This window comes from Pan paniscus, chromosome 2 (assembly GCF_029289425.2).
Source record: "Pan paniscus chromosome 2, NHGRI_mPanPan1-v2.0_pri, whole genome shotgun sequence".
NCBI lineage: Eukaryota > Metazoa > Chordata > Mammalia > Primates > Hominidae > Pan > Pan paniscus.
This window is the reverse complement of record NC_085926.1, coordinates 118,914,398-118,934,694: the sequence shown is the minus strand read 5'-3', so window position 1 is coordinate 118,934,694 and position 20,297 is coordinate 118,914,398. Positions and strand designations below refer to the sequence as shown.

Genomic DNA, 20,297 nt, shown 5'->3' with positions numbered 1-20,297 from the left:
ACAGACCTGCAGTTGAGGGACCTGACTGTTAGAAGGAAAACTAACAAACAGAAAGGAATAGCATCAACATCAACAAAAAGGTCATCTACACCAAAACCCCATCTCTAGGTCACCAGCATTAAATACCAAAGGTAGATAAAGCCACAAAGATGGGGAGAAACCAGAGCAGAAAAGCTGAAAATTCTAAAAATCAAACTGCCACTTCTCCTCCAAAGGATCACAGCTCCTCGCCAGCAACGGAACAAAGCTGGATGGAGAATGACTTTGACAAGTTGACAGAAGTAGGCTTCGGAAGATCAGTAATAACAAACTTCTCCGAGCTAAAGGAGGATGTTTGAACCCATTGCAAGGAAGCTAAAAACCTTGACAAAAGATAAGATGAATGGCTAACTAGAATAAACAGTGTATAGAAGACCTTAAATGACCTGATGGAGCTGAAAACCATGGCACAAGAACTTTGTGACGCATGCACAAGCTTCAAAAGCTGATTCGATCAAGTGGAAGAAAGGGTATCAGTGATGGAAGATAAAAATAATGAAATAAAGTGACAGGAGAAGTTTAGAGAAAAAAAAGAGTGAAAAGAAACGAACAAAGCCTTTAAGAAATATGGGACTATGTGAAGAGACCAATTCTACGTTTGATTGCTGTATCTGAAAGTGATGGGGAGAATGGGACCAAGTTGGAAAACACTCTTCAGGTTATTATCCAGGAGAATTTCCCCAACCTAGCAAGACAAGCCAACATTCAATTTCAGGAAATAAAGAGAAGATCATAAAGATACTCTTCGAGAAGAGCAACCCCAAGACACATAATTGTCAGATTCAACAAGGTTGAAATGAAGGAAAAAATGTTAAGGGCAGCCAGAGACAAAGGTCGGGTTACCCACAAAGGGAAGCCCATCAGACTAACAACAGATCTCTCAGCAGAAACCCTACAAGCCAGAAGAGATTGGGGGCCAATATTCAACATTCTTACAGAAAAGAATTTTCAATGGAGAATATCATATCCAGCCAAACTAGGCTTCATAAATGAAGGAGAAATAAAATTCTTTACAGACAAGCAAATGCTCAGAAATTTTGTCACACCAGGCCTGCCTTAAAAGAGCTCCTCAAGGAAGCACTAAACATAGAAAGAAACAACCAGTACCAGTCACTGCAAAAACAGGCCAAATTATAAAGACCATCGATGCTATGAAGAAACTGCATCAATTAGCTGACAAAACAACCAGTGAACATCATGACAGAATCAAATTCACACATAACAGTATTAACCTTAAATGTAAATGGGCTAAATGCCCCAATTAAAAGACACAGACTGGCAAATTGGATAAAGAGTCAACACCCATCAGTGTGCTGTATTCAGGAAACCCATCTCATATGCGAAGACACACACAGGCTCAAAATAAAGAGATGGAGGAAGATCTACCAAGCAAATGGAAAACAAACAAACAAAAAAAACCAGGGGTTGCAATCCTAGTCTCTGATAAAACAGACTTTAAACCAACAAAGATCAAAAGAGACAAAGAAGGCCATTACATAATGGTAAAGGGATCAATTCAACAAGAAGAGCTAACTACTGTAAATATATATGCACCCAAAACAGGAGCACCCAGATTCATACAGCAAGTCCTTAGAGACATACAAAGAGACTTAGACTCCAACACAATAATAATGGGAGATTTTAACACCCCACTGTCAAAATTAGACAGATCAATGAGACAGAAGGTTAACAAGGATATCCAGGACCTGAACTCAGATCTGCAACAAGCAGACCTAATAGACATCTACAGAACTCTCCACCCCAAATCAACAGAATATACATTCTTTTCAGCACCACATCACACTTATTTCAAAATTGACCACATAATTGGAACTAAAGCACTCCTCAGCAATTGTAAAAGAACAGAAATTATAACAAACTATCTCTCAGACCACAGTGCAATCAAATTAGAACTCAGGATTAAGAAATTCACTCAAAACCGCACAACTACATGGAACTGAACAATTTGCTCCTGAATGACTACTGGGTAAATAACGAAATGAAGGCAGAAATAAAGATGTTCTTTGAAACCAATGAGAACAAAGACACAACATACCAGAATCTCTGGGACACATTTAAGCAGTGTATAGAGGGATATGTATAGCACTAAAAGCCCACAAGAGAAGGAAGGAAAGATCTAAAATCAACACCTTAACATCACACTTAATATAACTAGAAAAGCAAGAGCAAACAAATTCAAAAGCTAGCAGAAGGCAAGAAATAACTAAGATCAGAGCAAAACTGAAGGAGATAGAGACACAAAAAACCCTTCAAAACATCAATGAATCCAGGAGCTGCTTTTTTGGAAAAGATCAACAAAATTGGTAGACCACTAGCAAGACTAATAAAGAAGAAAAGAGAGAAGAATCAAATACATGCAATAAAAAATGATAAAGAGGATATCACCACCGATCTTGCAGAAATACAAACTACCATCAGAAAATACTGTAAAAAACTCTATGCAAATAAACTAGAAAATCTAGAAGAAATGGATAAATTCCTCGACACATACACCCTCGCAACACTAAGCCAGGAAGAAGTCGAATCTCTGAATAGACCAATAACAGGATCTGAAATTGAGGCAATAATTAATAGCCTACCAACCAAAAACAATCCAGGACCAGACGGATTCAAAGCAGAATACTACCAGAGGTACTAAGAGGAGCTGGTATCATTCCTTCTGAAAGTATTCCAATCAATAGAAAAAGAGGAAATCCTCCCAAATTCATTTTATGAGGCCAATATTATCCCGATACAAAAGCCTGGCAGAGACACAACAATAAAAGAGAATTTTAGACCACTGTCCCTGATGAATATTGCTGCAAAAATCCTCAATAAAATACTGGCAAACCAAATCCAGCAGCACATCAAAAAGCTTATCCACCATGATCAAGTCAGCTTCATCCCTGGGATGCAAGGCTGGTTCAACATATGCAAATCAATAAACATAATCCATCAAATAAACAGAACAAATGACAAAAACCACATGATTATCTCAATAGATGCAGAAAAGGCCTTTGACAAAATTCAACACCCTTTCATGCTAAAAACTCTCAATAAACTAGGTATTGATCGCAAATATCTCAAAATAATAAGAGCTTTTTATGACATACACACTGCCAATGTCATACTGAATGGGCAAAAACTGGAAGCATTCCCTTTGAAAACTGGTACAAGACAGAGATGCCCTTTCTCACTATTCCTATTCAACATAATGTTGGAAGTTCTGGCCAGGGCAATCAAACAAGAGAAAGAAATAAAGGGCATTCAATTGGGAAAAGAGGAAGTCAAATTGTCCCTGTTTGCAGATGACATGATTGTATATTTAGAAAACCCCATCGCCTCAGCCCAAAATCTCCTTAAGCTGATAAGCAACTTCAGCAAAGTCTCAGGATACAAAATAAATCTGCAAAAATCAAAAGCATTCTTATACACCATTAACAGACAAACAGAGAGCCAAATCATGAGTGAACTCCCATTCACAATTGCTACAAAGAGAATAAAATACCTAGGAATCCAACTTACAAGGGATGTGAAGGACTTCTTGAAGAAGAACTACAAGCCACTGATCAAGGAAATAAAAGAGGACACAAACAAATGGAAGAATATTCCATGCTCATGGATAGGAAGAATCAATATCGTGAAAATGGCTATACTGCCCAAGGTAATTTATAGATTCAATGCCATCCCCATCAAGCTACCAATGACTTTCTTCACAGAATTGGAAAAACTATTTAAAGTTCATATGGAACCAAAAAAGGGCCTGCATTGCCAAGACAATTCTAAGCAAAATGAACAAAGCTGGAGGCATCACGCTACCTGACTTCAAACTACACTACAAGGCTACAGTAAGCAAAACAGCATGGTACTGGTACCAAAACAGAGATATAGATCAATGGAACAGAACAGAGGCCTCAGAAATAATGCCACACATCTACAACCATCTGATCTTTGACAAACCTGACAAAAACACGAAATGGGGAAAGGATTCCCTATTTAATAAATGATGCTGGGAAAACTGGCTAGCCATATGTAGAAAGCTGAAACTGGATCTCTTCCTTACACCTTATACAAAAATTAATTCAAGATGGATTAAACACTTACATGTGAGACCTAAAACCATAAAAACCCTAGAAGAAAACCTAGGCAATACCATTCAGGTCATAGGCATGGGCAAGGAATTCATGACTAAAACACCAAAAGCAATGGCAAGAAAAGCCAAAATTGACAAATGGGATCTAATTAAACTAAAGAGCTTCTACACAGCAAAAGAAACTACCATCAGAATGAACAGGCAACCTACAGAATGGAAGAAAAATTTTGCAATCTACCTATCTGACAAAGGGCTAACATCCAGAATCTACAAATAACTCAAACAAATATACAAGAGAAAAACGAACAACCCCATCGAAAAGTGGGCAAAGGATATGAACAGACACTTCTCAAAAGAAGACATTTATGCAGCCAAAAGACACATGAAAAAATGCTCATCATCACTGGTCATCAGAGAAATGAAATTCAAAACCACAATGAGATACCATCTCATGCCAGTTAGAATGGCAATCATTAAAAAGTCAGGAAACAGCAGATGTTGGGGAGGATGTGGAGAAATAGGAATGCATTTACACTGTTGGTGGGAGTGTAAACTAGTTCAACTATTGTGGAAGACAGTGTGGCGATTCCTCAAGGATCTAGAACTACAAGTACCTTTTGACCCAGCCATCCCATTACTGGGTATAGACCCAAAGGATTATCAATCATGCTACTATAAAGACACATGCACACGTATGTTTATGGTGGCACTATTCACAACAGCAAAGACTTGGAAGCATCCCAAATGTCCATCAATGATAGACTGGATTAAGAAAATATGGCACATATACACCATGGAATACTATGTAGCCATAAAAAAGGATGAGTTCTAGCCCTTCGCAGGGACATGGATGAAGCTGGAAACCATCATTCTCAGCAAACTATCGCAAGGACAGAAAACCAAACACTGCGTGTTCTCACTCATAGATGGGAATTGAACAATGAGATCACTCACACACGGGGCGGGGAACATCACACACTGGGGCCTCGTTGGGGGACGAGGGCTGGGGGAGGGATAGCATTAGGAGAAATAACTAATGTAAATGATGAGTTGATGGGTGCAGCTACAAACATGGTACACGTATACCTATGTATCAAACTTGCACGTTGTGCACATGTACCCTAGAACTTAAAGCATAATTTAAAAAAAACAAAACAAAAAAAAGAAAGACTAAAGTATAGCCTCTAATTGACCTCAGTGAACAAAGAGATGTATCACGGGGAAAAAAAAAAAACTAAATAAAATCAAAAACTAAAAAGGAGATATTATATTTCATACCACAGAAATACAAAGGCTCATTAGAAACTATTACGAACAACTATGCACCAACAAATTTTAAAACTTCAAAGAAATTGATAAATTTCTAGACATATACAACCTACCAAGATTGAAATATGAAGAAATAGAAATCCTGAACAGATCAATAATGAGTAATAAGATTTAAACAGTAATTTTAAAAAAATCTTTCACCAAAGAAAATCCCAAGACCTGATAGTATCATGGCTGAATTCCTTTTTTTTTTTATTATACTTTAAGTTTTAGGGTACATGTGCACAATGTGCAGGTTTGTTACATATGTATACATGTGCCATGCTGGTGTGCTGCACCCATTAACTCATCATTTACATTACGTATATCTCCTAATGCTATCCCTCCCCCCTACCCCCACCCCACAACAGGCCCCAGGGTGTGATGTTCCCCTTCCTGTGTCCAAGTGTTCTCATTGTTCAATTCCCACCTGTGAGTGAGAACACGCGGTATTTGGTTTTTTTGTCCTTGCCATAGTTTGCTGAGAATGATGGTTTCCAACTTCATCCATGTCCCTACAAAGAACATGAACTCATCCTTCTTTATGGCAGCATAGTATTCCATGGTGTATATGTGTCATATTTTCTTAATCCAGTCTATCATTGATGGACATTTGGGTTGGTTCCGAGTCTTTGCTATTATGAATAGTGCCACAATAAACATACGTGTGCATGTGTTTTTATAGCAGCATGATTTATACTCCTTTCGGTATATACCCCGTAATGGGATGGCCGGGTCAAATGGTATTTCTAGTTCTAGATCCCTGAGGAATCGCCACACTGACTTCCACAATGGTTGAACTAGTTTACAGTCCCAACAACAGTGTAAAAGTGTTCCTATTTCTCCACATCCTCTCCAGCACCTGTTGTTTCCTGACTTTTTAATGATTGCCATTCTAACTGGCATGAGATGGTATCTCATTGTGGTTTTGATTTGCATTTCTCTGTTGGCCAGTGATGATGAGCATTTTTTTCATGTATCTTTTGGCTGCATAAATGTCTTCTTTTGAGAAGTGTCTGTTCATATCCTTTGCCCACTTTTCGATGGGGTTGTTTGTTTTTTTCTTGTAAATTTTTGTTTGAGTTCTTTGTAGATTCTGGATATTAGCCCTTTGTCAGATAGGTAGATTGCAAAAATTTTCTTCCATTCTATAGGTTGCCTGTTCATTCTGATGGTAGTTTCTTTTGCTGTGTAGAAGCTCTTTAGTTTAATTAGATCCCATTTGTCAATTTTGGCTTTTGTTGCCATTGCTTTTGGTGTTTTAGTCATGAAGTCCTTGCCCATGCCTATGTCCTGAATGGTATTGCCTAGGTTTTCTTCTAGGGTTTTTATGGTTTTAGGTCTAACATTTAAGTCTTTAATCCATCTTGAATTAATTTTTGTATAAGGTGTAAGGAAGGGATCCAGTTTCAGCTTTCTCCATATGGCTAGCCAGTTTTCCCAGCACCATTTATTAAATATGGAATCCTTTCCCCATTGCTTGTTTTTCTCAGGTTTGTCAAAGATCAGATGGTTGTAGATGTGTGGCATTATTTCTGAGGCCTCTGTTCTGTTCCATTGGTCTATATATATGTTTTGGTACCAGTACCATGCTGTTTTGCTTACTGTAGCCTTGTAGTATAGTTTGAAGTCAGGTAGCATGATGCCTCCAGTTTTGTTCTTTTGGCTTAGGATTGACTTGGCAATGTGGGATCTTTTTTGGTTCCATATGAACTTTAAAGTAGTTTTTTCCAGTTCTGTGAAGAAAGTCATTGGTAGCTTGATGGGGATGGCATTGAATCTATAAATTACCTTGAGCAGTATGGCCAGTTTCAAGACATTGATTCTTCCTATCCATGAGCATGGAATGCTCTTCCATTTGTTTGTATCCTCTTTAATTTCATTGAGCAGTGGTTTGTAGTTCTCCTTGAAGAGGTCATTCACGTCCCTTGTAAGTTGGATTCCTAGGTATTTTATTCTCTTTGAAGCAATTGTGAATGGGAGTTCACTCATGATTTGGCTCTCTGTCTGTTTTTGGTGTATAAGAATGCTTGTGATTTTTGCACATTGATTTTGTATCCTGAGACTTTGCTGAAGTTGCTTATCAGCTTATGGAGATTTTGGGCTGAGATGATGGGGATTTCTAGATATACAATCATGTCATCTGCAAACAGGGAAAATTTGAATTCCTCTTTTCCTAATTGAATACTCTTTATTTCCTTCTCCTGCCTAATTGCCCTGGCCAGAACTTCCAACACTATGTTGAATAGGAGTGGTGAGAGAGGGCATCCCTGTCTTGTGCCAGTTTTCAAAGGGAATGCTTCCAGTTTTTGCCCATTCAGTATGATATTGGCTGTGGGTTTGTCATAGATAGCTCTTATTATTTTGAGATACGTCCCATCAATACCTAATTTATTGAGAGTTTTTAGCATGAAAGGGTGTTGAATTTTGTCAAAGGCCTTTTCTGCATCTATTGAGATAATCATGTGGTTTTTGTCTTTGGTTCTGTTTATAGGCTGGATTACATTTATTGATTTGCATATGTTGAACCAGCCTTGCATCCCAGGGATGAAGCCCACTTGATCATGGTGGATAAGCTTTTTGATATGTTGCTGGATTCGGTTTGCCAGTATTATATTGAGGATTTTTGCATTGATCTTCATCAGGGATACTGGTCTAAAATTCTCTTTTTTTGTTGTGTCTCTGTCAGGCTTTGGTATCAGGATGATGCTGGCCTGATAAAATGAGTTAGGGAGGATTCCCTCTTTTTCTATTGATTGGAATAGTTTCAGAAGGAATGGTACCAGCTCCTCCTTTACCTCTGGTAGAATTCGGCTGTGAATCCATCTGGTCCTGGACTTTTTTTGGTTGGTAAGCTATTAATTATTGCCTCAATTTCTGATCCTGTCATTGGTGTATTCAGAGATTCAATTTCTTCCTGGTTTAGTCTTGGGAGGGTGTATGTGTCCAGGAATTTATCCATTTCTTCTAGATTTTCTAGTTTATTTGCATAGAGGTGTTTATAGTATTCTGTGATGGTAGTTTGTATTTCTGCAGGATCGGTGGTGATATCCCCTTTATCACTTTTTATTGTGTTTATTTGATTCTTCTCCCTTTTCTTCTTTATTAGTCTTGCTAGCGGTCTATCAATTTTGTTGACCTTTTCAAAAAACCAGCTCCTGGATTCGTTGATTTTTTGAAAGGTTTTTTGTGTCTCTATCTCCTTCAGTTCTGCTCTGATCTTAGTTATTTCTTGTCTCTGCTAGCTTTTGAATGTGTTTACTCTTGCTTCTCTAGTTCTTTTAATTGTGATGTTAAGGCATCAATTTTAGATCTTTCCTGCTTTCTCTTGTGGGCATTTAGTGCTATAAATTTCCCTCTACACACTGCTTTAAATGTGTCCCAGAGATCCTGGTATGTTGTATCTTTTTTCTCGTTGGTTTCAAAGAACATCTTTATTGCTACCTTCATTTCATTATGTACTCAGTAGTCATTCAGAAGTCTACCAAACATTTAAAGAACTAATACTACTTCTACTCAAACTCTTAAGAAAAAAATTGAAAAGCGGGGAATACTTTCAATCTCATCTATGAGGCCGGCATTATCCTAATACCAAAACCGACAAAGACAGAACAAAAAAGAACACTACAAGCCAATATCCTCGATAAACCTAGATGCAAAAATCCTCAACAAAATACTCACAAATCAATTTCAACAAGACAACATATTTTTTAAAAATCACTTATCATTATCAAGTGGGAATCATCTCAGGAATTCATGAATGGTTCAGCATATGCAAATCAATAAATATCATATATCACAGTAACATAATCAATAACGAAAACTATCCGATCATTTCAATAAGTGCTGAAAATTCATCTAATTTCAAATCTAATTTCAAATTTCACACTATCTGGTTTCCAATCTACAAAGCTACAGTAAATAAAAACAGTGTAGTAGTAACATAGAAACATACCTATAGATCAGTGGAATAGAATAGGAGAGCCCACAAACAAACCCTAACATGTATGATCAAATAATTTTTTGACAAGGGTGCCAGTACCATTCAATGGAGAAGATAGTCTTGTCAACAAATGGTTCTGGGAAAATGGGATATCCACATGCCAAATAGTGAGATTAGACCCTTTTACTATATACAAAAATTCACTCAGAAATGGATAAAAGGCCCAAATGTAAAACCTAAAACTATAAAACTCTTAGAAGAAAACAGGGTAAAAGCTTCATTCCATTGGATTTGGTAAAGATTTCTTACATATGACACCAAAGCACAGGCAACAAAAGAAAAAAATAGCCAACTTGAACTTCATTAAAATTTAAAATATTTGCATCAAAGGGCAATTACTATTGGTGAAAATGTAAACCAGTATAGCTGCTATGAGAAACAGAATGACAGTTCCTCAAAAAATTAAAAATACAATTATCATATGATCCAGCAATTCTTCTTCTGGATATATACCCAAAAGAACTAAAAGCAACATTTCAAAGAGATATTTGTACACCCATGTTCATAGCAATATTATTCATAATAGCTAAAACATGGAAAAAACAAGTGCCCATAAATTAACGAACAGATATCAAAATGTGATATATACATACAATGAAATATTATTCAGTCTTAAAAAGGAAGGAAGTTCTCACATATGCTTCAACATGGATAAACGTTGAGGACATTATGCTGAATGAAATAAGCCAGTCACAAAAAAGAAGAATACTGTATGCTTTCACTTATATAAGTTACCTAGAGTAGTAAAAATTATAGAAACAGAAAGCAGAATGGTGGTTTCCAGGGGCTAGAAGAAGAGGGACATGGAGAGTTATAATTTAATGGGTGTAGAGTTTCAGTTTTACAAAGTGAAAGATTTACAGAAAAGGATGGTGATGATGGTTGCATAATATAAATGTATTTAATAACACTGAATGGTACACTAAAAAAATTAAAACTGAAATATCTAATTACCACATGACCCTTCAGTTGTACTCCTGGGCGTTTACACCAGAGAAACAAAAACTTAGGTTCACACAAAAATATGTACACAGATGATCATAGTTGTTTAGTAAGAATAGCCAAAAACCAGAAACAAGTCAAATTTCTTTGAATAGGTGAATGGCTACACTGTGGTACATCTATACCATGGAATATTATCCAATTCAGTATAAAGGAATAAACTACTGATACATGCAACAATATGAATGAATCTTCAGAGAGTTATACTGAGTGAAAATGGCCAATCGCCAAAAATTATAAACTGTATGATTCCATTTATATAACATTTTTGAAGTGGCAAAATTATTGAAATGAAAAACAAATTAGTGGTTGTTAGGGGTCAAGGATGGGGTTGGAGGGACAAGGTGTGACCATAAAAGAGCAATATGAAGAATCCTTGTGGTGATAGAAATGTTTTGTATCTTGATTGTATAATGTCAATATCCTGGTTGTGATATTACACTATAGTTTTCTAAGATGCTACAATTGGAGCAAAGTAGGTGAAAGAATATGGATATCTCTGTATTATTTCTTATAACTACATGTGCATCTACAATTAATTATCTCAAAATAAAAAGTTTAATTTTAAAAAACAAGATGACACTAAAGTAGAATTTGGGAGGAAATTCATAGTACTATAGGCACATATTAGAAAAGAAGAAAGTTCTCAAATTAATTAACTGTTTCCACTTTAAAAACTAGAGAAAGAAGATCAAATTAAACCCCAGGTAAGCAAAAGCAAAGAAATTTAAGTGATCAAAGCAGAATTCAATGAAATCGAATATAGAAACACAATAAAGAAGAGCAATGCACCCAAAAGTTGATTCTTTGTGAGAATCATGAGAATCAATACAATTGATAAACTTCTAGGCAGATGGATAAGGAAAAAAGAGAAGATACAAATTACAAATAACAGGAGTTAAAGAAGAGACATCAATACTGATCTCAAAGACATTAAAAATATGCCAATAAATTTGAAAGTGCAGATTTTTCACAATAGTTACTCATTTCTTAAAAAATAATAAACTTTATTTGGTCATAAATATTTATCTTACCTGAATATTTAAAGAAATGTAATTGGCATTACTGTGGCAGATAATGAACCAAAATTTAAGGATACATTCGTATAGCACCTGTTCTCGTCCCAATAGCCAAGATTTTCTGAACTGGATCAAAGGCTAATGCTGTGGGCTGATGAGGAAAACCATGCCGAACTGTCTGAAAGAGAGCAAATAATACCAATAAGTCTCTAGGGAAATAAAAATTACAATCACAAGATACCATTATATAGCCACCAGAATGTCTAAAATTAGTTTAAAGGAAAAAAAAAAAGCTACCACCAAACATTAACACAGAGATGGAGTAACCTAAACTCATACATTGCTGATGGGAGTGTAAAATGATACAAACACTTTTTAAAAATATCTTGCAGTTTCTTATAAAACTAAATATACATCTGTCTTACAATCTAGCAATTCCACTCCTATGCATATATTCAGGAAAATTAAAAGCATATGTTCATAAAATGATTTGTATAAGTAAGACCCTACCAGCTGTATTCAAAATAGTAAAAATCTGGAAACAGCCCAGGTGTCCAACAAAAGAATTAAAAAAACAAACTGTGATATGATATAATCATACAATGGAATACTACTCAACAATTAAAAAACACAAACTACTGATAGATGCAACAACACAAATGATTCTCAAAAAAAACTATGCTAAGAAGCCATACACAAAAAAGTTTATAAAATCAGAACAGTAGTTGTCTTGAAGAGTTATTGATTGGGAAGGAATATGAAGAAACTTTTTTGAGTAAAGATGTAATATTCTGTATTTTCATAGCAATTTGGATTACACAAGCATATACATTAGTTAAAACTCATAAAATGGTACAATAAAATTTGTGATTTCTCTGCATATAAATTACACCTCAAAAAATGTTAAGAAATTATTAGAAACAAATATTAAAATCTATTCAATGTTATGTATACGGAGGTGTTAAAGGGTAAAGTACACTGACATCTGCAACTTGAAAATGCATCCACAAAATAATATAGATACCTGGGTGGACAGATGGACAGATAGATACATGATAAGTGAATGATAACTGTCAAATATTAGTGGTAAGAATATACATATGAGTGAGTGTTCACAATATAATTCTTTCAACTTTTCTTTCTGTTCCTGCCTTATACATCTAATAAATGGCATGTATAAAAAACCTACATCATAAAAATTAGTGAAAGAATCAATGTTTTCCTTCTAAGGTTAGGAATCAAACAAGTATTTCCACTCTATCCACCTCTATTCAATATTGTACTGAAGGTTCTATCCCATCCAGAGCAATCAGACAAGAAAAAGAAGTAAGACACATCAGATAGGAAGGAAGAACTAAAACTATCTGCAAGGAACACAATTTTGTATAAATGCAATCCTAAGAAATACACTAAAAAATTATTAGAACTAATAAAGGAGCTCTGCAAGCTAAAGTTACAAAATTAATGTAAAAAACTCAATTGTGGGCTAGGCACAGTGGCCCATGTCTGTAATATCAGCACTTTGGGAGGCCAAAGCAGGAGGATTGCTTGAGTTCAGGAGTTCAAAACCAACCTGGGCAATATTACAAGACCCCATCTCTACAAAAAAAAAAAAAAGGAAAAATTCATCAGGCATGATGGCGTACACCTGCAGTCCCAGCTACTCAGGAGGCTAAGGCAGAAGGATCACTTGAGCCCAGGAGGTTGAAGCTGCAGTGAGCCATGATCATGCCACTACGCCCCAGCCTGAACAGCAGAACAAGACCTCATCTCAAAAAAAAAAAAAAAAAAAGTCAATTGTGAGATCTTTCAAGGCTATTGGAGCTACTGGCAAAAAATTACTGTATAGATTTCCACCGCTGCTTATTTATAATGAGTAGTTTTCCCCACTCCAAGTTTATATTTCATATCATATTTGTTCAACAGCTCTTTAAGTGAATCTATTTCAAGCATGTCTGTAAGATCCATTTCTTGTTAGAACAATGCCTGATAATTGCTTAGAAACTATATGGAAAATGGGCTGGGTGCAGTGACTTGCACCTGTAATCCCAGCACTTTGGGAGGTCAAGGCAGATGGATCACTTGAGCCCAGGAGTTCGATACCACCCTGGGCAAGATAGAGAGATCTTGTCTCTATTAAAAAAAAAAAATTAGCTGGGCATGGTGGTGCATGCCTATAGTCCCAGATACTCTGGAGGCTTAGATAGGAGGATCACTTGAGCCTGGGAGGTTGAGGCTGCAGTAAGCCATGATCACACCACTGTACTCCAGCCTGGGTGACAGGGTACAAAAGAAACTATATGGAAAAAATTTTAAAAATTGTACACACCCTTATTCATTGACCAAGGATATTGTTTATTGATAAGGGCATAGGGTACTTTATATAGTTGCATGATCAAGCATCCATCGATGCCAAAAGAAGAAAAATGACATTAATTGTTGTCAGAACTATAGAAACGGTGAGTTGAAGTCACTGCTTCAAAGTGTTTTTATGAAGATAAATGTCTTGATTCACCATGTTGCAAAATCACGATTATAAATCCAGTGCTTTACCATTAGGCTATAATAAAGGCTTTTATGAGGACTTAAAAGTGAAATATTAAAAAAAAAGTCAATTGTATTCCTGCATACTAACAATAAACTATCCAAAAATAAAATAAAGAACCCCATTTATAATAAGTAGAATCCAAAGGAATAAAATACATAGGAATAAAATGAACAAAAGAAGTGCAAAATTTGTACTCTGAAAACTACACAATATTCTTTTAAAAGTTAAAGATCTAAATAAAAGTCATACCAGATATCTATAGATTAAACATTAATGTGGCAATACTCTCCGAATTGATATTAAAATCAATGCAATCTCTGTCAAAATCCCAGCTGGCTTTTTTGCAAAAATTGACAAACTAGCATTAGGTATATCTCCCAATGCTATCCCTCCCCCCTCCCCCCACCCTACAACAGCCCCCAGAGTGTGATGTTCCCCTTCCTGTATCCATGTGTTCTCACTGTTCAATTCCCAGCTATGAGTGAGAATATGCGGTGTTTGGTTTTTTGTTCTTGCGATAGTTTACTGAGAATGATGATTTCCAGTTTCATCCATGTCCCTACAAAGGACATGAACTCATCATTTTTTATGGCTGCATATATTCCATGGTGTATATGTGCCACATTTTCTTAATCCAGTCTATCATTGTTGGACATTTGGGTTGGTTCCAAGTCTTTGCTATTGTGAATAGTGCCGCAATAAACATACGTGTGCATGTGTCTTTATAGCAGCATGATTTATACTCCTTTCGGTATATACCCCGTAATGGGATGGCCGGGTCAAATGGTATTTCTAGTTCTAGATCCCTGAGGAATCGCCACACTGACTTCCACAATGGTTGAACTAGTTTACAGTCCCACCAACAGTGTAAAAGTGTTCCTATTTCTCCACATCCTCTCCGGCACCTGTTGTTTCCTGACTTTTTAATGATTGCCATTCTAACTGGTGTGAGATGATATCTCATTGTGGTTCTGATTTGCATTTCTCCGATGGCCAGTGATGGTGAGCATTTTTTCATGTGTTTTTTGGCTGCATAAATGTCTTCTTTTGAGAAGTGTCTGTTCATGTCCTTCGCCCACTTTTTGATGGGGTTGTTTGTTTTTTTCTTGTAAATTTGTTTGAGTTCATTGTAGATTCTGGATATTAGCCCTTTGTCAGATGAGTAGGTTGCGAAAATTTTCTCCCATTTTTGTGGGTTGCCTGTTCACTCTGATGGTAGTTTCTTTTGCTGTGCAGTAGCTCTTTAGTTTAATTAGATCCCATTTGTCAATTTTGGCTTTTCTTGCCATTGCTTTTGGTGTTTTAGACATGAAGTCCTTGCCCGTGCCTATGTCCTGAATGGTAATGCCTAGGTTTTCTTCTACGGTTTTTATGGTTTTAGGTCTAATGTTTAAGTCTTTAATCCATCTTGAATTGATTTTTGTGTAAGGTGTAAGGAAGGGATCCAGTTTCAGCTTTCTACATATGGCTAGCCAGTTTTTCCAGCACCATTTATTAAATATGGAATCCTTTCCCCATTGCTTGTTTTTCTCAGGTTTGTCAAAGATCAGATAGTTGTAGATATGCGGCATTATTTCTGAGGCTCTGTTCTGTTCCATTGATCTATATCTGTTTTGGTACCAGTACCATGCTGTTTTGGTTACTGTAGCCTTGTAGTATAGTTTGAAGTCAGGTAGCGTGATGCCTCCAGCTTTGTTCTTTTGGCTTAGGATTGACTTGGTGATGCCGGCTCTTTTTTGGTTCCATATGGACTTTAAAGTAGTTTTTTCCAATTCTGTGAAGAAAGTCATTGGTAGCTTGATGGGGATGGCATTGAATCTATAAATTACTTTGGGCAGTATGGCCATTTTCACGATATTGATTCTTCCTACCCATGAGCATGGAATGTTCTTCCATTTGTTTGTATCCTCTTTTATTTCATTGAGCAGTGGGTGCAGCGCACCAGCATGTCTCATGTATACATATGTAACTAACCTACACATTGTGCACATGTACCCTAAAACTTAAAGTATAATAAAAAAAATTGACAAACTAATCCTAAAATTTATATAGATATCCAAGAGACTCATAATAACAAAACAATCTTGAAAGAGAACAAAGTTAGATAACTCACATTTTTCTATTTCAAAACTTATACAAACCAAAAGTAATCAAGAAAATAAGGTATTGGCATAAGGATAGACATATAGATTAATGGAACGGAAATGAGATTCCAGAAATAAATCCTCACATTTTCAGTCCATTGATTTTTGAAAAGAGTGCCAAGACAATTCATTGAGGAAAGACTAATCCTTTCAGCAAATGGTGCTGTAGCAACTCTATATACACATGTAAAAGAATCAAGTTAAATCCGTTACTTATAACATACACAAAAATTAACTCAAAATGGATCATACATTTAAATATAAGAGTCAAAGCTATAAAACTCTAAGAATAAAGAAATCTGTTTAAATCTTAGTGACTTCAATTAGGTAATGTTTTTTTAAATTATTTTTTAATTGACAAAAATTATAAATGTTTATGGTTAGAACATGGTGTTTTGATGTATGTCTACACTGTGGAAAGGTAGACAATGGTTTCTTAAATAAAACACCAAAAACACAAGCAATGAAACAAAAAACAGACATATTGAACTCTGTCCAAAGCAAAAACTTATGCGCTATAAAGGACACCATCAAAGACAGTTAAAGAAAACAAATCTGGAGGCATTACATTATCTGACTTCAAACTATACTACAAGGCTATAGTTACCAAAACAGCATGGTACTGGTATAAAAATAGGCATGTAGACAAATGGAACAGAATAAAGAACCCAGAAATACAGCTGAATATTTTGACAAGGTATTTGACCTTCAACAAAGCAACCAAAAATATAAGGTAGGGAAAGGACACCCTATTTAACAAATGGTGCTGGGATAATTGGCAAGCCACATGTAGAAGAATGAAACTGGATCCTCATCTCTCACTTTATACAAAAATCACCTCAAGGTGGATCAAAGTCTTAAATCTAAGACCTGAAACCATAAAAATCCTAGAAGATAACATTGGAAAAACTCTTCTAGACATTGGCTTAGGCAAAGAGTTCATGACCAAGAACCCAAAAGCAAATGCAACAAAAACAAACATAAATAAATGGGACCTAATTAAACTAAAAAGCTTCTGCACAGCAAAAGAAATAATCAGCAGAGTAAACAGACAACCCACAGAATGGGAGAAAATATTCACAAACTATGCATCTGACAAACAACTAATATCCAGAATCTACAAGAAACTCAAAACAAATCAGCAAAAAATAAAAATATAATAATCCCATGAAAAATTGGGCAAAGGACATGAATAGACAATTCTCAAAAGAAGATATACAAATGGTCAACAAACATGAAAAATGCTCAACACCATTAATTATCAAGAAAATGCAAATTAAAACCACAATGAGATACCACCATACTCCTGCAAGACTGACCATAATTTAAAAATCAAAAAATAATAGATGTTGGCGTGGATGTGGTGAAAAGTGAACACTTTTACACTGCTGGTGGGAATATAAACTAGTACAACTCCTATGGAAAACAGTATAGATATTCCTTAAAGAGCTAAAAGTGAACTACCATTTGATCCAGCAATCCCACCATTGGATATCTACTCAGAAGAAAAAAAAATCATTATATGAAAAAGACACATGCACAGGCATGCTTATAGCTGCACAATTTCCAATCGCAGAAAAATATGAAACCAGCCTAAATGCCCATCAACCAATGAGTGAATAAAGAGAATGTGGTATATATACACCATAAAATACTACTCTGTCATAAAAAGGAATGAAATAATAGCATTTACAGAAACCTGGGTGGAGTTGGAGACCATTATTCTAAGTTAAGTAACTCAGGAATGAAAAACCAAATATTATATGCTCTCACATATAAGTAAGAGCTAACCTATGAGGACACAAAGGCATAAGAATGACATAATGGATTTTGGGGGCTCAGGAGGAAGGGTGGGAGTTGGGTGAGAGTTAAAAACTACACATTGGGTACAGTGTACACTGCTCAGGTGATGGGTGCCAAAAATCTCAGAAATTAGCACTAAAGTAGTTATCTATGTAACCAAAAACCACCTGTTCCCCAAAAACTATTGAAATAAAAATGGGAAAGGATAATCCACAGAATGGGAAAATAATTTGCAAATCAAATATCTGAAAAAGAACTTAATCCAGAATATATAAAGAACCCTTAAAATTCAATAAAAAGACAAATAACCTAAATTTAAAATGGGCAAAGGATCTTAACAGACATTTATTATATAATAAATAAATAATATATATAAATGGCCAATAAACACCGAAAGATCCTCAACATCATTAGCCATTAGGGAACTGTAAATCATATCAACAAGATACAACTGTGCATCCACTAGGATAACTATAATAAAAAACAGATATATTAACACATGTTGATAAAGATGTAAAGAAATTGGAGCCCTAATACATTGCTGTTAGAAATGTAAAATAATGCAGGCTCTTTGGAAAATAGATTGGTAGTTCCTCAATATATGAAATACAGAGTTACCATATGATTCAGCAATTCTGCTCCTGGGCATAAACCCAAGAGAAATGAAAACATAAATATAAACAAAGCTCTTGTAATGTTCATAGCAGCATTATTCATAGCAGCCAAAAAGAAACAACTCAAATGTCCATCGACTGATGAATAAATAAACAAAATGTGGTATATCCACACAATAGAATATTGTTCATCAATTTTAAAAAATGAAGTACTGATATGTGCTACAACATAGATGAACCTTGAAAATGTTATGCTAACTGAAGAAGCTAGTCACATACTGTATGATTCCATTTACATGAAGTGTATAGAATAGGAAAACCTATAGAAACACAATTTATATTAGTGGTTGCCTAGGGATGGGGGTTCAGAGTAATAGGAATTGACTGTTAATTAATACAACGTTCCTTTCTGGACTGATGGAAATGTTCTAAAATTGATCGTGGAGGTTGTTGCACAACTCTGTGAACATACCAAACACCACTGAAATGTACACTTTAAATAGGTGAATTGTATGGTGGGTGGGTTATATTTCAATTTGAAGTAAAAGAATTTTTTCTTCTCAAGAACACCAAATCGTATTATGAGACAAAGTATGCAATAAAAAGTTGAGATCAGTTGGGGTACCTAGTTGATTTCAAAAGAATCAAGGACATCAACTGGAATGATATAGATGCAGTAGGAAAGAAGGAGCAAAGAAAATGTAGAACAGAGTTTGAAGACAACTATGTTAAGCTTAAAAAATTCTCAGTTTTAGACAAAGTCAAAAAGTGTTCTTGAAATATTATAATTTATGCTCAGTGAAGTAAGATAATGGTAGCAAAGCTAGTAAAAAAATAAGTGAATTTCTTAATATCTAGCTCTTCTTAATGCTACTTTGCTTTGCTTGTTTTCTTTTGTTCCACTCTCCCTTCAAAATATTACATGAATGAAGTGGCCAACGTATCAATAGTTACACAAATCTATCTAGATATTTGAAGCAAATAAATATGTAATAGAAAGAATTAGTTACAAATATGTGGGAGGGCTAGTCATACTACCCTGAGTTAAGGAAGTTGCTACCTCTTCTGAGGATGAAATACGTAAACCTGTACTCAGTGCTGATATTGCAAGAGGCACTACCAGAAACAAAATGACTTTTGCTTCCCCTCTACTTTTTAATTTGACGTAAGTGCCTCCCATTGGCAGAATCTAACCAGAACCCAGCTACCAAAAAAATCTGAATATTTTAGTGTAGTTTTAGTTTTAGTTTTCTTATTATAATTGGGAACACAAAGGGACCAGGATAGAACTAACAGCAGTACTTTGGCAAAGCAGAATTTATATTAGGCCTGATTGTTCAGGCTTAATACAGTCATAATATGGCAAAATAGCCTCAAAACCACCTGTGACGGGGACTGTCTACTGTTCCCCAATGTCCGCATTTTTCCCTTCTATACTAATAGAAGTTTTAGTTCAGCAGATAACAATCCAGTTAAATACTATATTTATCAGCCTCCACTGCAGGCTAGACCAGATCGTGAACAAAGGAAAACAGAAGAAATTATATATAATATATTCTTAATGGTAAAGGCAAATATTCTATTTTTCTTACCTTCTGACTGATTGGAAAATAGATACAATAGCAGGAGTTAGAACAGCCATCTTAGAATATGAGATGGAAGCCATATGTTGAGGATGGCAGAACAAGATAGAAAGATCTTGTTGGATTATTGACACCGTACAA

At 35.6% G+C, this 20,297-nt stretch overlaps 1 protein-coding gene across 7 annotated transcripts in view; it reads right to left on the bottom strand.

Moving 5' to 3' along the window:
* STXBP5L (syntaxin binding protein 5L) overlaps nt 1-20,297 on the bottom strand; it is a 507,233-nt gene that overhangs the window by 449,413 nt on the left and 37,523 nt on the right. For all 7 annotated transcript variants that reach the window (XM_003825169.4, XM_008950467.3, XM_003825168.4 and 4 more), the window contains exon 3: nt 11,545-11,642. In XM_003825169.4, coding sequence (XP_003825217.1) covers nt 11,545-11,642 — 98 coding nt within the window. The remainder of the gene's footprint in view (nt 1-11,544; nt 11,643-20,297) is intronic.